The sequence below is a fragment of the Chiloscyllium plagiosum genome, chromosome 21 (assembly GCF_004010195.1).
Source record: "Chiloscyllium plagiosum isolate BGI_BamShark_2017 chromosome 21, ASM401019v2, whole genome shotgun sequence".
NCBI lineage: Eukaryota > Metazoa > Chordata > Chondrichthyes > Orectolobiformes > Hemiscylliidae > Chiloscyllium > Chiloscyllium plagiosum.
The window spans coordinates 50,303,503-50,319,017 of NC_057730.1; the positions used below are offsets into that span (position 1 = coordinate 50,303,503).

General features: G+C 41.6%; 2 protein-coding genes across 5 annotated transcripts in view; one reads left to right on the forward strand and one right to left on the reverse strand.

The window, feature by feature from the left end:
* LOC122560857 (ubinuclein-1-like) overlaps positions 1-7,891 on the reverse strand; it is a 77,356-nt gene extending 69,465 nt beyond the window's left edge. For 2 of the 3 annotated variants that reach the window (XM_043712029.1, XM_043712028.1), the window contains exon 1: positions 7,263-7,890. In XM_043712029.1, coding sequence (XP_043567964.1) covers positions 7,263-7,529 — 267 coding nt within the window. In that variant the 5' untranslated portion in view covers positions 7,530-7,890. Of the gene's footprint in view, positions 1-7,262 lie in introns of all 3 variants that reach the window. The other variant, XM_043712030.1, reaches the window with a different exon arrangement.
* A 167-nt stretch (positions 7,892-8,058) lies between these two features.
* Positions 8,059-15,515, forward strand: part of glyr1 (glyoxylate reductase 1 homolog (Arabidopsis)) — a 35,739-nt gene continuing 28,282 nt past the window's right edge. For both annotated transcript variants that reach the window (XM_043712031.1, XM_043712032.1), the window contains exons 1-4: positions 8,059-8,169; positions 8,380-8,416; positions 10,743-10,822; positions 13,441-13,564. In XM_043712031.1, coding sequence (XP_043567966.1) covers positions 8,132-8,169; positions 8,380-8,416; positions 10,743-10,822; positions 13,441-13,564 — 279 coding nt within the window. In that variant the 5' untranslated portion in view covers positions 8,059-8,131. The remainder of the gene's footprint in view (positions 8,170-8,379; positions 8,417-10,742; positions 10,823-13,440; positions 13,565-15,515) is intronic.

A 15,515-nucleotide genomic window follows, 5' to 3' on the forward strand; every position in this document is an offset into this window, starting at 1 on the left:
ATAGATCCACAGATCATTAATTTTTATAACACCTTCTTCCAAACTGTGAAAGATGTATTTATAGCACACATCCTTCAAAGCTCCAAACATCAAGATTATTAAAATTGTCACAATACAATCGGCGTGATTCCATCAGTTTTGTCTGACTTTGCGGGAAACAAATGTCCACACAGGACTTACAACATAATTTGTATGAAAAAGGTTTGAAGCCTTTGCACACTGAAGCATAACTGTCTTACAGGAAATCTGAATGTAAACCTAGGCATTAATTCAATTCTAAGCACAATACTGGCTTAGCAAGATAATCCTAGAGAGTAAACATCTTATCTTATATTTTGAAGAAGTGCTCTATTACAAATAATCTCTTGTAAAAATTAACCAATGTTTCCTCTGCACAAATGTAACAAGTTTAACAAATGTACAACAGAATATTCCATGTTTCACTTGAGCAAAACATAGTGCTCCTATGTGATACCACTAGGGGCTTTATGTATCTTGCTGTAAAATGGTTTTAACTATACAGATTTGAAATACTAATTACTAATTCAGTCAAGTGAATGTATTTTGGGTCTGTGTGCAACCAGCATTACTAATGTGATAATAATAGTGAAAATAAAATGTACTAAACAACCATAATCCTTTACAAGCAATAGCAAAAAGATCAAAAAGGATGTCCTGTGGAAGGAGTGGGGAGGAAAGAAAGGAAGGGGGAGGGGATAAGAGGTGAGAGGGAGAGAGGGGGAAGGGGTGCTGAGAAAGAGGATGGAGATTTATCTCTTACAATTCAAGTCATAACATTAGCGCAAGTTCCCCTCAAAAGTTATATTACTTGGATGACTTTATTCACATTGCTCAAGCTTCACCAATGCATTTCAAACAACCCAATAAACGGAAAACAAAAGACTGAACATGTCTGATCACTATTGTGAAAGAGAGAGCATTCTGCCATGCTCTCCCAAAGAACAGTTCCATTCAGAAATTTGAGAACACAGTGATTAAAACTGCTTTATGGAGCAAAACTAACCTCAGCTTTTAACAAGATGCTTATTTCACTTCCCTCATTGTTTGCAATGTTTCTTCACAACAAGGGACAAAAGGAAAAAAAACCTATCACTTTTTGCTACATTTTCTTCTGCTTATTGTGGTTTTCATACTTCTCATGCTAACAGAATTCTTGGACTAGCACAATTTCTGTAAATTTCTACTTGGTATATCTGCTAAAAATGAAGCTAATAAGACTTATATCGAGGGAAAGAAAATCAAAACATTGTCAATCTCCCCACAGCACAGCATGCTGAGGGAGCATTTGACATTAAACAGAAAGAATCAAATTACTGAACTCAACGTTTCAAATTTGAATGTTTCAAATTATTAAAAATTGAACTTTTATTCCATTAAACTGATTCCATTCTGATTTATTCTTCTCTTGTAAAATATAAGAAAGAGAACCATGCTCTGAGAGGGGCACAAAATTTCTTCTCCAAAATTATTTCTGGCAGCTCTTAAATATTTCAAATGTCTATTTCTACATGTAACACTAATCTCCAGCAAAATTAGATCAAAGGCCAACAGATACAGCATCAAATGCCTAAACTTGAGACATTCTGCATACGAGAGAGAAAATCTAAAATGTACCAAGATTTTGTCCACAAAACAAATTTGGCACTGCAAGCAATCAGCAATTCAATTATACCCAATTTAAATACTTGAAAATTAAATACCAGAAATGAAATGTGTACTTTAACAAGATGTAGTTACTTATCTGCAGCAGGGAAGTTAACATATAGAGAATCTTTCATATTAGTTCAAAGGAAAATGCATCAAATTGCACTGTGGATGTGACATCTGTATTTGGATCTGACACTACAATACATAGATTGCAAGGTCAGATTGTAACAGGAAGTTATGGCAACAGTAGCAACTCATCTGAATGTGTAGTACTTAATTCCAAGCTAGCTCAGATAATATTGATAAGACCAGGATCAACAGGCTTAATCCATCTTCGGTCAAGATTAGAGTGGTGCTGAAAAAGTACAGCAGATCAGGCAGCATCCAAGGAGCAGGAAAATCGATGTTTCGAGCAAAAGCCCTTCATCAGGAATGAGACTTTTGCCCGAAACATTGATTTTCCTGCTCCTCGGATGCTGCCTGACTTGCTGTGCTTTTCCAGCACCGCTCTAAACTTGACGGAAGATGGATTAAACCTATTGATCCTGACCTTATCAATATTATCCGGGGTGCCGAGATAAATGGGAGGGGGAGAAGGAAGCCAAGACTACAATAGGTGGATGGAGGTGGGGATGAAGGTGATAGGTCAGAGAGGAGGGTGGAGCAGATAGGTGGGAAGGAAGATTGGCAGGTAGGACAGATCATGAGGATGGTGCTGAGCTGGCAGGTTGGAACTGGGGTCAGGTGGGGGGGGAGAGGAAATGGAGAAACCGGTGAAGTCCACATTGCTGCCCTGGGGTTGAAGTGTTCCGAGGTGAAAAATGAGCCGCTCTTCCTCCAAGCATGGGATGGTGAGGGAGTGTTGGTGGAGGAGGCCCAAGACCTGCATGTCCTTGGCAGAGTGGGAGGGGGAATGATGTGCGTGTCCCGGAGATGTTCCCTAAAGTGCTCTGCAAGACGACGTCCAGTCTCCCTAATGTAAAGGAGACTGCATCGGGAGCAACAGACACAATAAATGACATTGGTGGATATGCAGGTCAAACTTTGATGGATGCAGAAGGCTCCTTTGAGGCCTTTGATGGAGGTGAAGGGGAGGTGTCAGTGTAGGTTTTGCAATTCCTGTGGTGGCAGGGAAAGGTGCCAGGAGGGGAGGGTGGGTTGTTGGGGTGCATGGACCTGACAAGATAGTCATGGAGGGAATGGTCTTTTTGGAAAGTGGATAGGGGTGGGGAGGGAAATTTATTCCTGGTGTGGGGTCTGTTTGTAGGGGGTGGACATGTTGGCGGATGATGCAGTTTATGCGGAAGTTGGTAGGGTAGAAGGTGAGGACCGGGTTTGGGGGAGGGGGTTATGTCCTTGTTGCGGTTGGAGGGGTGCAGTTTGAGGGCGGAGGTGCAGGACGTGGATGAGATGCGCTGGAGAACATCTTCAACCATGTGGGAAGGGAAATTACAGTCTTTAAAGAAGGAGGCCATCTGGTGTGTTTTGTGGTAGAACAGATCCTCCTGAAAGCAGATACGACGGAGGGGGAGGAATTGGGAATACGGAATAGCATTTTTGCAGGAGGTAGGGTGGGAAGAGATGTAATCGAGGTAACTGTGGGAGTCAGTGGGTTTGTAGAAAATGTCAGTGTTAAATTGGACGTCATTGACGGAGATGGAGAGATCCAGGAAGGGGAGGGAGATGTCAGAGATGGTCCGGGTGAATTTAAGGTCGGGGTGGAATGCATTGAAGTTGATGAGGTGGCGCCGATGCAGTCATAAATACAGCGGAGGAGAAAGGTAGGGAGTCGTGCCGGTGTAACTACGGAAGATGGACTGTTCTACGTAGCCAAAGAAACAGGCATAGCTGGGTCCCATGCGGGTGCCCATGGCTACCCATTTCATCTGGAGGAAGTGGAAGGATTCGAAGGAGAAATTGTTAAGGGCGAGGACCAGTTCAGCCAAACGAATGAGTGTGTCATTGGAAGGGTACTGTTGGGGATGTCAGGAGAGGAAGAAATGGAGGGCTTGGAAGCCCTAGTCATGGTGGATGGAATTGTAGAGGGATTGGATGTCCATGGTGAAGATGAGGCTTTGGGGGGGCCTGGGGAAACTGAAGTCTTAGAGGAGGTGGAGGGCATGGGTGGTGTCTTGAACATATGTGGGGAGTTCCTGGACTGGGAGGAATAGAACAGTATTGAGTAGGTGGAGATGAGTTCGGTGGGGCAGGAGCAGACTGAGACAACGGGTCGGCCAGGGTGATCAGGCTTGTGGATCTTGGGAAGGAGGTAGAACCGGGCGGTGTGAGGTTCCCAAACTATGAGGTTGGAAGCTGTGGGTGGGAGATCTCCTGAGGTGATGAGGTTGTGTATGGTCTGGAAGCTGATGGTTTGTTGATGGGATCATGGTCAAGGGGGCGGTAGGAGGAGGTGTCTTTGAGTCGGTGCCTGGCTTCAGCAGTGTAGAGGTCAGTGGGCCAAACTACCACTGCATCCCTTTATCAGCTGGTTTGATGGTGAGGTTGGGATTGGAGCAGAGAGAGTAGAGGGCTGCGCATTGTGAGGGCGAGAGGTTGGAATGGGGGAGGGGGGTGGACAGGTTGAGGCAGTTAACGTCTCAGCGGCAATTGGAAACGAGAGGTTGAGGACGGGTAATAGGCCAGCATGGGGTGTCCAGGTGGATGGAGTGTGTTGGAGGCGAGTGAAGAGGTCCTCAGATGGTGGGCTGGAGTCATGATTGAAAAGGTAAGCTTGGAGGCAGAGGCGGCAGAAGAAGTGTTCGACATCACGACACATATTGAATTTGCTGATGCGTGGACGGAGGGGTATAAAGGTAAGGCCTTTGCTGAGGACTGATTGTTTGTCCTCAGTGAGGGAGAGGTCTGGGGAAATGGTGAAAACTCGACAGTGCCAGGAGCTAGGACCTGGTGTGGGTGTGGAGCTGGTCCTTCTACCTATTCATATGTTTGCTTCCGATTATGTTTTTGTCAAATAGATGCTTAATTATTTTTTGAAATTAAATTTGTATTTTGTAAAGAAACAAGAACAATCAGATGTCAACCATTCTATTAAAATAAACATGTATCCACAAAATGAGTTAATGCGAAGGGTCATCATTTCAGTATAGTATCCCCACCAAAGTAATTTTGTTCTGCACCAGGTTAGTGATTAATACAAACTATAGTTTAAGGTAGACAATTTTGGGATTACATTCAAAGATCTGCTAGTCAAAGACCACCAATATTCATTCTCAGCCTTCAAGATGTATCTTAACTTTTAGTGAATCACTAATACAATGTGCCCTGCAAAAGTAACCGACAAAGTGAACACAGGTGAAGTGATATCTTTTGCTCTAAAATAGTAACTATACTTTGATAAGTAGGCTCAGCACAATGGAGACTGTTCCCATGAGAAAAGATGTGACCAATGTGGACTTTGACACCATAACTGTGTAAAATTATCACAGGAAAAGATAGAATAATTCAAAACAGACAGCTGGGGTTAAGAATAAGGAGTAAAGATGATATAGTGCAGCAATTTGGAGGAATTCATTCATTCACAAATTGACAAAGTCTGAAATTTAATTCTCTAATTTACGGTTGAAAGAAATTTTTGACAGCATTTACTTTGATAGGCAAATGAAGGAAGAGAGCTGAAAGCAAATGAGAATATTCTCAGTACAGGAGGGTAGAACTACACCCTCACATGGAGCATCAACATTTGATAAAGACTACTCACCTGAACCAGTCAATTTCTGGTACTTTTGAATTAAAGGTCCAATTTGGAACTAATTCCATATGCAAAAAGCAGATAAGAGCTTGAACCAACAGCTATTTTATATGCTGTGTGCCAAATGCAATTGAGTCAGTGCGGTTGCGATGCACCTTTGAAAATTCACTTTTTGCAATGGGGATAAAAGTATTTAGAAAGGATTACATACTTTGCAATATGCAGCCTGAAATAGATTTTACAGGAACTATACATCCACATCATGTGCATTCAAAAATGGCTGTTGGTAAATAAAGGCAATTCATTGGTTAGGGACAATTAAAGGAGTGAGATAGTCCTTAAAATGAACATACACTTCAAAAGTGCCTCTGAAAAACACCATTAAAACATTCACGTGGGTTTGCAACATGACAAATGAACAAAATCATTAAGCCAGATTGTAGAAGGAAATCTTAACAGAAGGAATGAAAACTTGCCCTACCAATTTTAGTTCAGAATGATGTAGTCTGAACATTGACTTATAAAATATTTGATATTATATTTTGCTTAAATCACTTAAAATAAGACCCGAGCATTTCTATTTTAGACTCTAAAATTTATAGAGTAACTTCGGAAAAAGAAAGAAAAGCTTTATTATATTAATAATTCTTTAAAAGTGAGTTCAAAGCAACAATTCAAGAAAGCATAGAAGTCTTCACAACTGTGGAAACCTTGATTTCATCTTATTTGCTCAACAATTCTGTGTTTTGGTTATCACAGAATGCAATGTAAGAACACGGGGGATGTGTAATCATTGTTTCATCTCCCACCAATACTACAACCAATTCTGAGCCTTTATACATTAAGTATCAATTGTTTACTTTATCATTTTACAGACAAAACATATTCCTGGTTGAATGCTTTACAATGAAAATCCCAACAGCTGATACTATAACTGGCACTGCTGCTCCACTTACACACTGTCTCTCTTTTTCTCTTTCCCACAAACACAAAAGTTCACTTCATTCAGGGCAACTATGGGATACAGAGTCAGGCTGCGTACAAGTGACAACAATAGTACCAGTGTGACTTAGCAAGGCTTTCAGGATAGCATGAACCAAGAGAAAGGCTCCCAGTCAGATCAAATATGATTCTGTATTCCTACTCCAATTTTATTTCAGTGAGATGTCTTTTCATTCTTTGCTTATCCAATACATAAACAGCTAGTTTCAAGATGTCAACATAGATTCAACATTTTAATTCAATAGCCCGTTCTCAAGTCTTAGACCTGAATACAAGGCAATGTTGTAGCTTCCCAGACTCCATCATGAAAATTGTCTTTTGTCATGTGCAATCAAGTTTATTTCGTGTTCATGTTCATGTTGTTCTGAATTAGTTTAATGAGTTTTGAAAAATCTTGTGTGAAAACAAATCATTTTGAGAGCTAAATTTACATTGACTCATGAATAACGAGGATATGAAAATAGTTAAATAGAGCACTACTAATACAGGACACAATCCTATTGTGTAATTTCCAGGTCGATTATTGCTTGAAAGTTTCAGCGGCAGAATTAACAATTCATGGGCAGGTCTAACAACAGAAAACAGCAGTCGATTAGGTCACGTCAACCAGATCAGATCTGTGCAAGACCACCTATCCCTGTATCTAAAATATGACACCGAGCAGGATTAATGTATCGGTGCAAACTCAGAACTAAGTAGTAAAAGCTCAACTAATTTTGATGCGCGCGGCGACAGGCGAGAAAGTTTGCTTTTAAGTAACTATTTACCAGATTATTTCCGTATTTAGTGTGGCCAGCGATGTTTTGGGGGGGGTTGAGGTGTATACCATATCAAGCGCATGTGTAAGTTTTTTAAGCCGCTCGGAGAGACAAGGATCGCTCACCTTCCGCACTCGCATCAACTCGGGGTAGAAGAACTCGGGGCAACTCTTCTCGCTCGACTCAAAGAGAGCCAGCGTGTGGCGGGAGGTGACGGCCGCTATTTCCCCCTTCAGCACCACCACTGCCGTCGTCTCCTCGCCCCCTCCCTCCTCTTCCTCATCCTCTTCCTCCTCCTCCGCCGCTACCTCCTCCTTGTCTTCTTTCTTCTTCTTCAGGAGAGGAGCCGACACGGGCAGGGTAGTCAGGGACACTCGTCGCGGTTCGGCCATGTTGCGAGTCGCGCGGGACCTGCTCGCTCGGCCGCTCTTTATATTATGTTTTGTGTGTGTGTCAACACCTTCCCAAACCTTCCGTTTGTGTCGGCGGTGTTTTAAAACAAATAACAGAAACGGCGTGAGGAGGAGGAAGAAGAAGTGGGGAGAGGCTGGGTGGTAGCGGCGGAGGACCAGAAGACGGACAATCACAATCCCTTCAACAGCAACAAAAACAAACCCGACAAAACTTCGGCCGCCGCCATCTTTCCGAGCTAATGCGCACGCGCACACCACCGGGAGGAGGCGGGGCTAATCATGTTTTCGAATGCACCCCCTCCAACCGACGCTGAATATTTTTTTCCCTCCCTTTCTTTTTCTCTCTCCCCCCCCCCCCAATCAGGAATTCCATCTCGTCCATTTCTGGAAAATTGGCGTCGTGTTGGAATGTAAAAAAAAACATATTGAGGTGAAAGCAACAAACGTGGGCGGTTGTTGACCTTTAACCCGCGGGTGTCACGTGACGCGGTGGGTGGCTGGTGGTGGGGGAGGGGACAGAGGCTGCTGCTGCTGCCGTTGCCGCCGCCGGGAGGGTGATGGACGAACTCCTCTGAGGGAAGATGGCGGCTGTCAGCTTACGGGTGGGAGATCTGGTCTGGTAAGCGGCAACGGCGGCGTCTGATCGCCCTCCTGGCGTTTGTTTCGAACGCGATCGTCCCGGCAGTCTGCGGGCCCGCCGCTGTCATCGAGTGTCGGTTTTTAATTTTTTAATTTTTTTTTAACTACCACCTCACCTCTCTTCCCGGGGGGGGGGAAAAATCGCTTATGCCTTTTATTTTTTTCCCCCCCCCTCTCTCTTTTCTTTCAGGGGCAAACTGGGTCGGTATCCGCCCTGGCCAGGAAAGGTAAGTCAACCTTTTAAATGTTTTCTTTCTCCCGGCTTCTCCACCACCTTCCTTGTTCCCCCCACCCACCCCCGCCGCCTTTTGCTTGTCTTATGGAATGCAACCAGCGAGTTTTGTGGATGAGGATGACTGGGGCGGGACGGGGCAGAGCTTTCTCCTGGTTTCATTGTCGGGGACGGATCCGGGCAGAAGATCCCGAGACCAACCCCGCCAGCCTTTTCCACGCTTTTCTTGAGAATGAGGGCGATCGAGCTCGTTTTTATGGTGGGGCTGCTTTTCACTCTGTGTTCATTGCTCTAGAGCAATTGTCCGCTCCTGAAATTGGTGTCCCCTGTTAAAGTTGCTGTCGGAAGCAGTCGCTTTTGGAAACAAGTGGCTTTAGTTTGAAGAGCTGGATCCTCCCAGGTGTGGATCTGCATCCACATTTTGAAAGCACTTCTACGGAAAGAGTTACACCATATGGTTTCAAATCTAGTGCTCCACCTTCCTTTGGTGGGCAGGGTTCTTCGTTGTTTTCCCTATGTTGTAGAAAACATACACTTTTTTTATTCCTTATATTCAGTGAATGATGTTAGTATTTTTAGTAGCGTTTAAATTAGACCTTTGAGCCTGTGAAGGTTAATGAGATGATCAGCTGATCCTAGAAATTAATGGCAAAAGTATGCTGAACTGATGACTGAGCAGTTTTTGATGCACTGCCACATTGCTTGAAGTAGGGTTATTGCAAGACATTCAGGCCATTAGTCAATATTTGAAGTGAAATATAAAGTTGCTGGATGCTAAAATGGGCATCAGCAATCCAAGAAGTTCTGGAACATCATTTGGCTTCAGGTGTAGATCAGAAATCTGGAGGGAGTTCTACTACTTCCTTTTGTCAATTGGCATCAAATTGTACCAGGTATGAACTGGCAAGACAGCATCAAAATGTAACAGGCTTCTAAACAACTAGAGATATTGTCTTTCAATCCCAGATTTATTAATCAGATTTAAATTTCACCAGCTTCCTTGGTGGGGTTGAGGTTCTCTTCTCCAGAGCATTAGGTTGAACCTCTGGATTAGTAGATCAGGGACATTGCAGTCATCCTGTGACTTCACCCTATCTATTGACAGGTATTGAAGTCAAATAAATAATTACTTAAATAGAAACTGACTTTTAAAATAACTGGAAGGCAAAGAATTGCCTCATTGAAACAAATTCAATAGTTAAGTACGAAGGTTGGTGCTTTCTGTGTGACAGTGCTTTCTGTGCAAGAAAAATTGAAAGTAGATGCTTTAAAACTCTGCAGCATTTGAAATACCTGTCTCAATAAAACATTTAAAATTTTATTTTCTAAGGCTGCTTTACCCTAGATTCTGACCTGTTTGTGATTGGAATAAAAAGTGGCTACTTTTATTTGTGTCTCTATCCCGTGTAAGTGTTTTTGTGAGAGAGCAATTTGGCAATTTATTACGATTTATTAGGCAAACCTGTCCGTAGTAAGTGCCTTCCGAGGTACCCTACTAAGTAGGAGGATCAGCTTTACCATCCAATGGCTAGCAAGATAACATGGTTTGTGAGAGCAGGAGACTAAATATTAGTTATGGAGTGCTTAATGCATGTAATTACATTACCTGCTCATTATATACTGATACTCTGGAAAGTTGCTTAGTGGCTAATGTGAGATGTCACCTAATTCTGATATGTTGAATAGAATCATATAAGAAACTTTACACTGTATAGTATTCAAAAACGTCATAACCTTTGAATCCATCAAAGTAGGTGATTAGTCTTTAAAAAACTGGATTTTTTTCTTAAAAATGTTACATTTGAACATGTCAGCAACTTCAATTAAATCATTCCAAAATGGCTTGTTGCTTAATATGAAACAGCTCTTTTGCAGTCAGTGGTGTACTCCACTTACCAGAATGGATCAGCTCCAACAACATGTGGGTACTGCACAGTGGTCGAAGTGCGTACCGCCTATAAGATGCATGGCAGCAATTCACCAAGGCTTCTATGACAACACCTTGCAAGGACAAAGGCAGTAAATATATGCAGTCACCACTATCTGCAAGTTCCTTTCTAAGCCAAGAGCCATCCTGATTTGGAATTGTGTTGCTGTTCCTGCAATGTCGTCGTATCAAATTCCTGGAACTTCCTAACAACACTGGGTGTCCCTTCAATGGAGATCAGCCATTTACTGACCTGATTATTAGAAGCTATTGCAGTGACTGCCCTTCTGGATCTGAAAAGTTATGATTAGCTGTTGTTTTTTTTCTCTGTTGACAAACTTTGATTCTTATTTGTGACCAATTTAACTTGGTTTCAATTTTTTTGTGTTATAAGATTGTTCATCCACCCAAAGATCTCAAGAAACCGCGAGGGAAAAAATGCTTCTTTGTGAAATTCTTTGGAACTGAAGACCAGTAAGTCATTTATTTTTAAACACACTTAGAAAGGCATAGTTCACAGATATTTACAAAGATTGTTTCATAAAACATTTTTGTTGTGTTTTGCTGTAATGGATGGAACAATCTAGCTACAATCTCACAAGTAACTTTGCAATTATTTTCTTACTACTTCATGATATTTTTCTTCTTTTTTTGACACTTCCTATTCAATCTTACATCAGTTAACAGTTCTTGGCAACAATCCAAGATATAATAATGAGATATAGGCTATTCAGTCCCTTGAAATATATTATGCTATTCAATTATATAACTGCTGATCTGTACCTCAACTCCATTCACTTGTTTTCATTTCTTATCCTAAAGCCCTTCTAAACAAATATCAATGTGTTGAATTTTTCAGTTGTTCATAGCTTTCTGAGGAAATGTGTTCCAGATTTCTTCTACCTGTTCTATTTAAAAATCCTAAGCAGCCTTCAAAGTTTGATGTTATGCCCACTTGTTCTGAACTCTCTGAGAGGAAATAATTTCTTTTTCTATAGTCTATCAAGTCCTTTAACCATCTCAGAAACCTCAGCAGTTCTCCTTTCCTTAACTGTAATCTCTACCACTTTCAAAATTGCTGCTAATACATCCTAATCCAAAAGTGCAACTAGCTTAAGGATAAGTACTTGAAAGTGTTATTGCCAGTAACTTTGTATCCAACCTATACCTTAACTCTGTTTGAATCTTTCCAGTTTTTGCATATGACACCAAGGCTTCAGTCATAAAAGACATCCAAAATGACTGATGGTGCTTACTCACTTTTACCACCTTTCCTACCATCTGATGAGTTTCACAATGATGCTGAGCTCCATTACACATTCATTTTGTAGCTGTATGGGCTTGTGTGTTTGTACCCTTCACTCTTAGGCCCTAGCTAGCCCATCTTCAGCAATCTCTTTGCATTCTTTCCCCACAATTGCCCTCCAGCAATTACCCTTGGGCTGACTCTTGCTCGTCACTGTGATACTGCGTGGGTAACATCAGCCACTGGATAACTTTCTATCTGTACATTCCCAAACCTGAGCTTTTCCTCTCTCTACTTCTTTTTCTCCTGATCATAGACAGGTGACAAATTCCACCGTTCAGTTTCAGAAAAGTCAAAGCCATTGCTCTGCTTTAGAACCGAACTGTTCCAAAGTTAATTGGGTGTTGCTCACTTAGAAGACCAAATAAATCTTTTAGATGTGCTGTCTAATACTGTACTGAGTTTGAAATCCTGGCATCATTGAAACTTTATTGCTGGAACAGCACAGCAGGTCAGGCAGCATCCAGGGAACAGGAGATTCGACGTTTCGGGCACAGGCCCTTCTTCAGGAAGGTCTTCTGCAGACCTCACTTTCTCCAATCCTGGCATCATGTCCATTGCAGAAACTGTCTGTTTTCGTTTTCAAACATTGCCTGGTTTGCCACAAAATCCATTAACCAGTTTTTGTTATTGCAATGCTCTTTGTGTTACTTTTTGTGTTGTTCTTGGATTTATGTAATGAAGGTACTAAAAGTAGTTGATCGTATTTATTTATTTTCACCTTCTGATGTGAGAAGCTGAGTTATAGATGACTTGTTTTCCTGGTCATTCATGGGAGAAGTGTAACCAATTTAGATTTGGGTCCTGCAGTACAGCTGGTGAAATACTTAAGACAATCCTTGCTTTCCATTTAACACAAGCTGGATTCCTGCTCTCCCTTGCAGTTCGTAGGGAAATGCATGTTTCCAATGAATGCCAAGAAAGATGGAATTAAAGGATCCATCAATAAGATGCTCTGTTAGCATAGATCAATCTTCAGGGTTTTGGTTACTAATTGGAGGTGCCATGTATTCTTAACATTTAGTACCTTTCATGATGCTCGTTCACTGAACTGTAAGATTGCCAATCTTGTATAAGTAGAACAGATGGCTCTTTTCTAACACTGCCTCTGGAAACTGAAGATCTTGAAGGTGTGATACTTCTAATTAGTATGAAAAATGTAACAATTTGCTTAATGAAAGAGAAAGCATGCTGTATCTTTAATCTTTTAAACCATGTGCAGCTCCAGTAATGTCTTGGTCGGTTTTGCTCGTTTTCAATTTGCATTCTGTTGTGACACTTACACTGTTAATCTAATGTTAAGTTTTACAATAATAACCACAAAATGCTAAGTTGTTGTATTGTAAGTGCTCTGCAATATTAAAAGCAAATGTTGTGTTAAAAGTAAAGACGACCTGACAAAGGGGTGACAGAATGAGAAAGTAATGTATCACGACAGAAACTTTGCAAGCAAGTTTCCTCAAAGTAGCTGATCGCACATAGCACAAGTAGGAAATTTCAGAAATTACAATGTGTACATTTCTTTTCATAGTTGATTGCATATTATTAATGTACTACCAAAATTCGCGTGGCACCGAAGGTATTTTATGGTTAGATATGTCATGAAGGTCGTCGAGCAATGTAATCAAGGTGCATACTATTGTGTACATTTTGCTTGAAAAGTGTTCAGTCAAACGAGCAGTAACTGAGGCTTTTGACATGATTTTGTTTTTGAAGGCAAAGAAGTTGAATTTAAACAAAATGGTTCTGGAGATTGACTGACTAATGGCATTATGTTTTGTTACAGTGCATGGATCAAAGTAGACCAACTTAAATCCTATCACCTTTACAAGGAGGAAATGATAAAATCTACTAAAGGGAAACGTTTCCAACAGGCAGTGGATGCAGTTGAGGAATTTATTAAATCAAAGGTAAGCTGTACCATCAGCCAATGGACCAAAAACAATGACAAGAATAACAGGTCAGAGTTTCATACTAAAGTGTATTTTAACTAGTTTGAGCATAAAGCTCACTTGCGTTCTAGCATCATAGCAGTTAGTTTTGTTCTAGAATTGAATTCTTAGCTGGTATTGGCTCTGCAGTGATTGGGGTAGTGTTAATTCTGCATTGTACAATCTTAATAGCTTCAGAAATTTTATTCCAAAAACAAAACCTGTAAGTAAATTGGAAATGTGATTTTAAACGCACTGACATTATGCAGACATCTGCCTGGTTGACCTATAAGATACAAGACCACAAACAGGCCATTCAGTCCATCAAGTCTATTCCATTACATCACGACTGATCCATAACTCTGCGTTTTCCCTATCAGCCTTCATTCCCTTTTATGATTAAAAATCTGTCTAACCTGGTCTTGTATATACTTTTGACAGTCCTTTGTGGCAAAGAATTCCACTGATTCACCACCCTTAGAGAATAAATTCCTCCACATCTGTCTTAAATGTGCAACTGCTTATTTGGAGATTAAGGATGCTTCTCGTTCTTCTAAATTCCAATAAGTACTCAAACCTCTCCTCCTAAAACAATCCCTCCATAACCAGGGTCAGTTAGTGAACTTTCTCCAGGCTGGCTCCAATACTTGTATATCTTTCTTTTAAATATGGGGATCAAAGCTGTTCTCCGTATCCTAACTGAGGGCTGACAAATGACTTGTACAGTTTTAGCAAAGCCTCTGTACTTTTATACTCCCTTCCCTTTGAACAAACGCCAAAATTTCGGTTGCCTTCCCTATTACCTGCTGAACTTAGCGATGCTAGTTTTTGTGATTCTTGCATGAGGACATCTCAATGCCTCTGTTCTGTGGCAAATAATATTCAGATTATCTTCCTGCCAAAGTGCTTAATTTCTCAGTTCCTCACACTATATTTCATCTACCACGTTTTTGCTCACTCACTTAACTTCTCATGAGGGATATAATAAATGAAATGAATAATGAACTTTCTCGAAATATTGGGCATGACTGAAATTGCTGTGTTTGTTCCCTGCTCTAAACTCCATTTTCCTAACTTCTGACCTCACTTCCTGTCCTTGGCAACATATTGAAAGTGAGTAGCTATGGCATCATATTTGATCCTGAGATGAGCTTCCATCTTCATTCATGCCATCTGTAAGACCATCTTTTCTACCTCCGTAACAATGCTCTGGGAATACAGGTTCAAATCCCATCACAGCAGCTGGCAAATTTTAAATTCAATTAACAAATTGGAATTGAAAGCCACTCTCCTCAAGGTGACTATGAAACTCATTTCATGTCATAAAGTCCCATCTGGTTTACTAATACTAAATCTGGTGTTGCCTTGTCTAGCCGTACATGAGTCTAGACCACAAGCAATTTGCTTGACTCTTAACTACAACACTTAGCAGCCCACTCAGTTCAAGAACAGTTCGGGATGGTGAACAAATACTGGCCTCATCAGCAGTGAGCTGAAAAATGTGTTGCTAGAAAAGCACAGCAGGTCAGGCAGCATCCAAGGAGCAGGAGAATCGATGATTCGGGCAAAAGCCCTTCTTCAGGAATGAGGAGAGTGTGCCAAGCAGGCTAAGATAAAAGGTAGGGAGGAGGGACTTGGGGGAGGGGCGTTGGGAATGCGATAGGTGGAAGGAGGCTAAGGTGAGGGTGATAGGCGGGGAGGTCGGGAAGAGGATTACAGGTCAAGAAGGCGGTGCTGAGTCTGAGGGTTGGGACTGAGATAAGGAAGCTGGGGAAATGAGGAAGCTGGAGAAATCTGCATTCATCCCTTGTGGTTGGAGGGTTCCTAGGCAGAAGATGAGGCGCTCTTCCTCCAGGCGTCATGTTGCCATGGTCTGGCGATGGAGGAGGCCAAGGACCTGCATGTCCTTGGCGGAGTGGGAGGGGGAGTT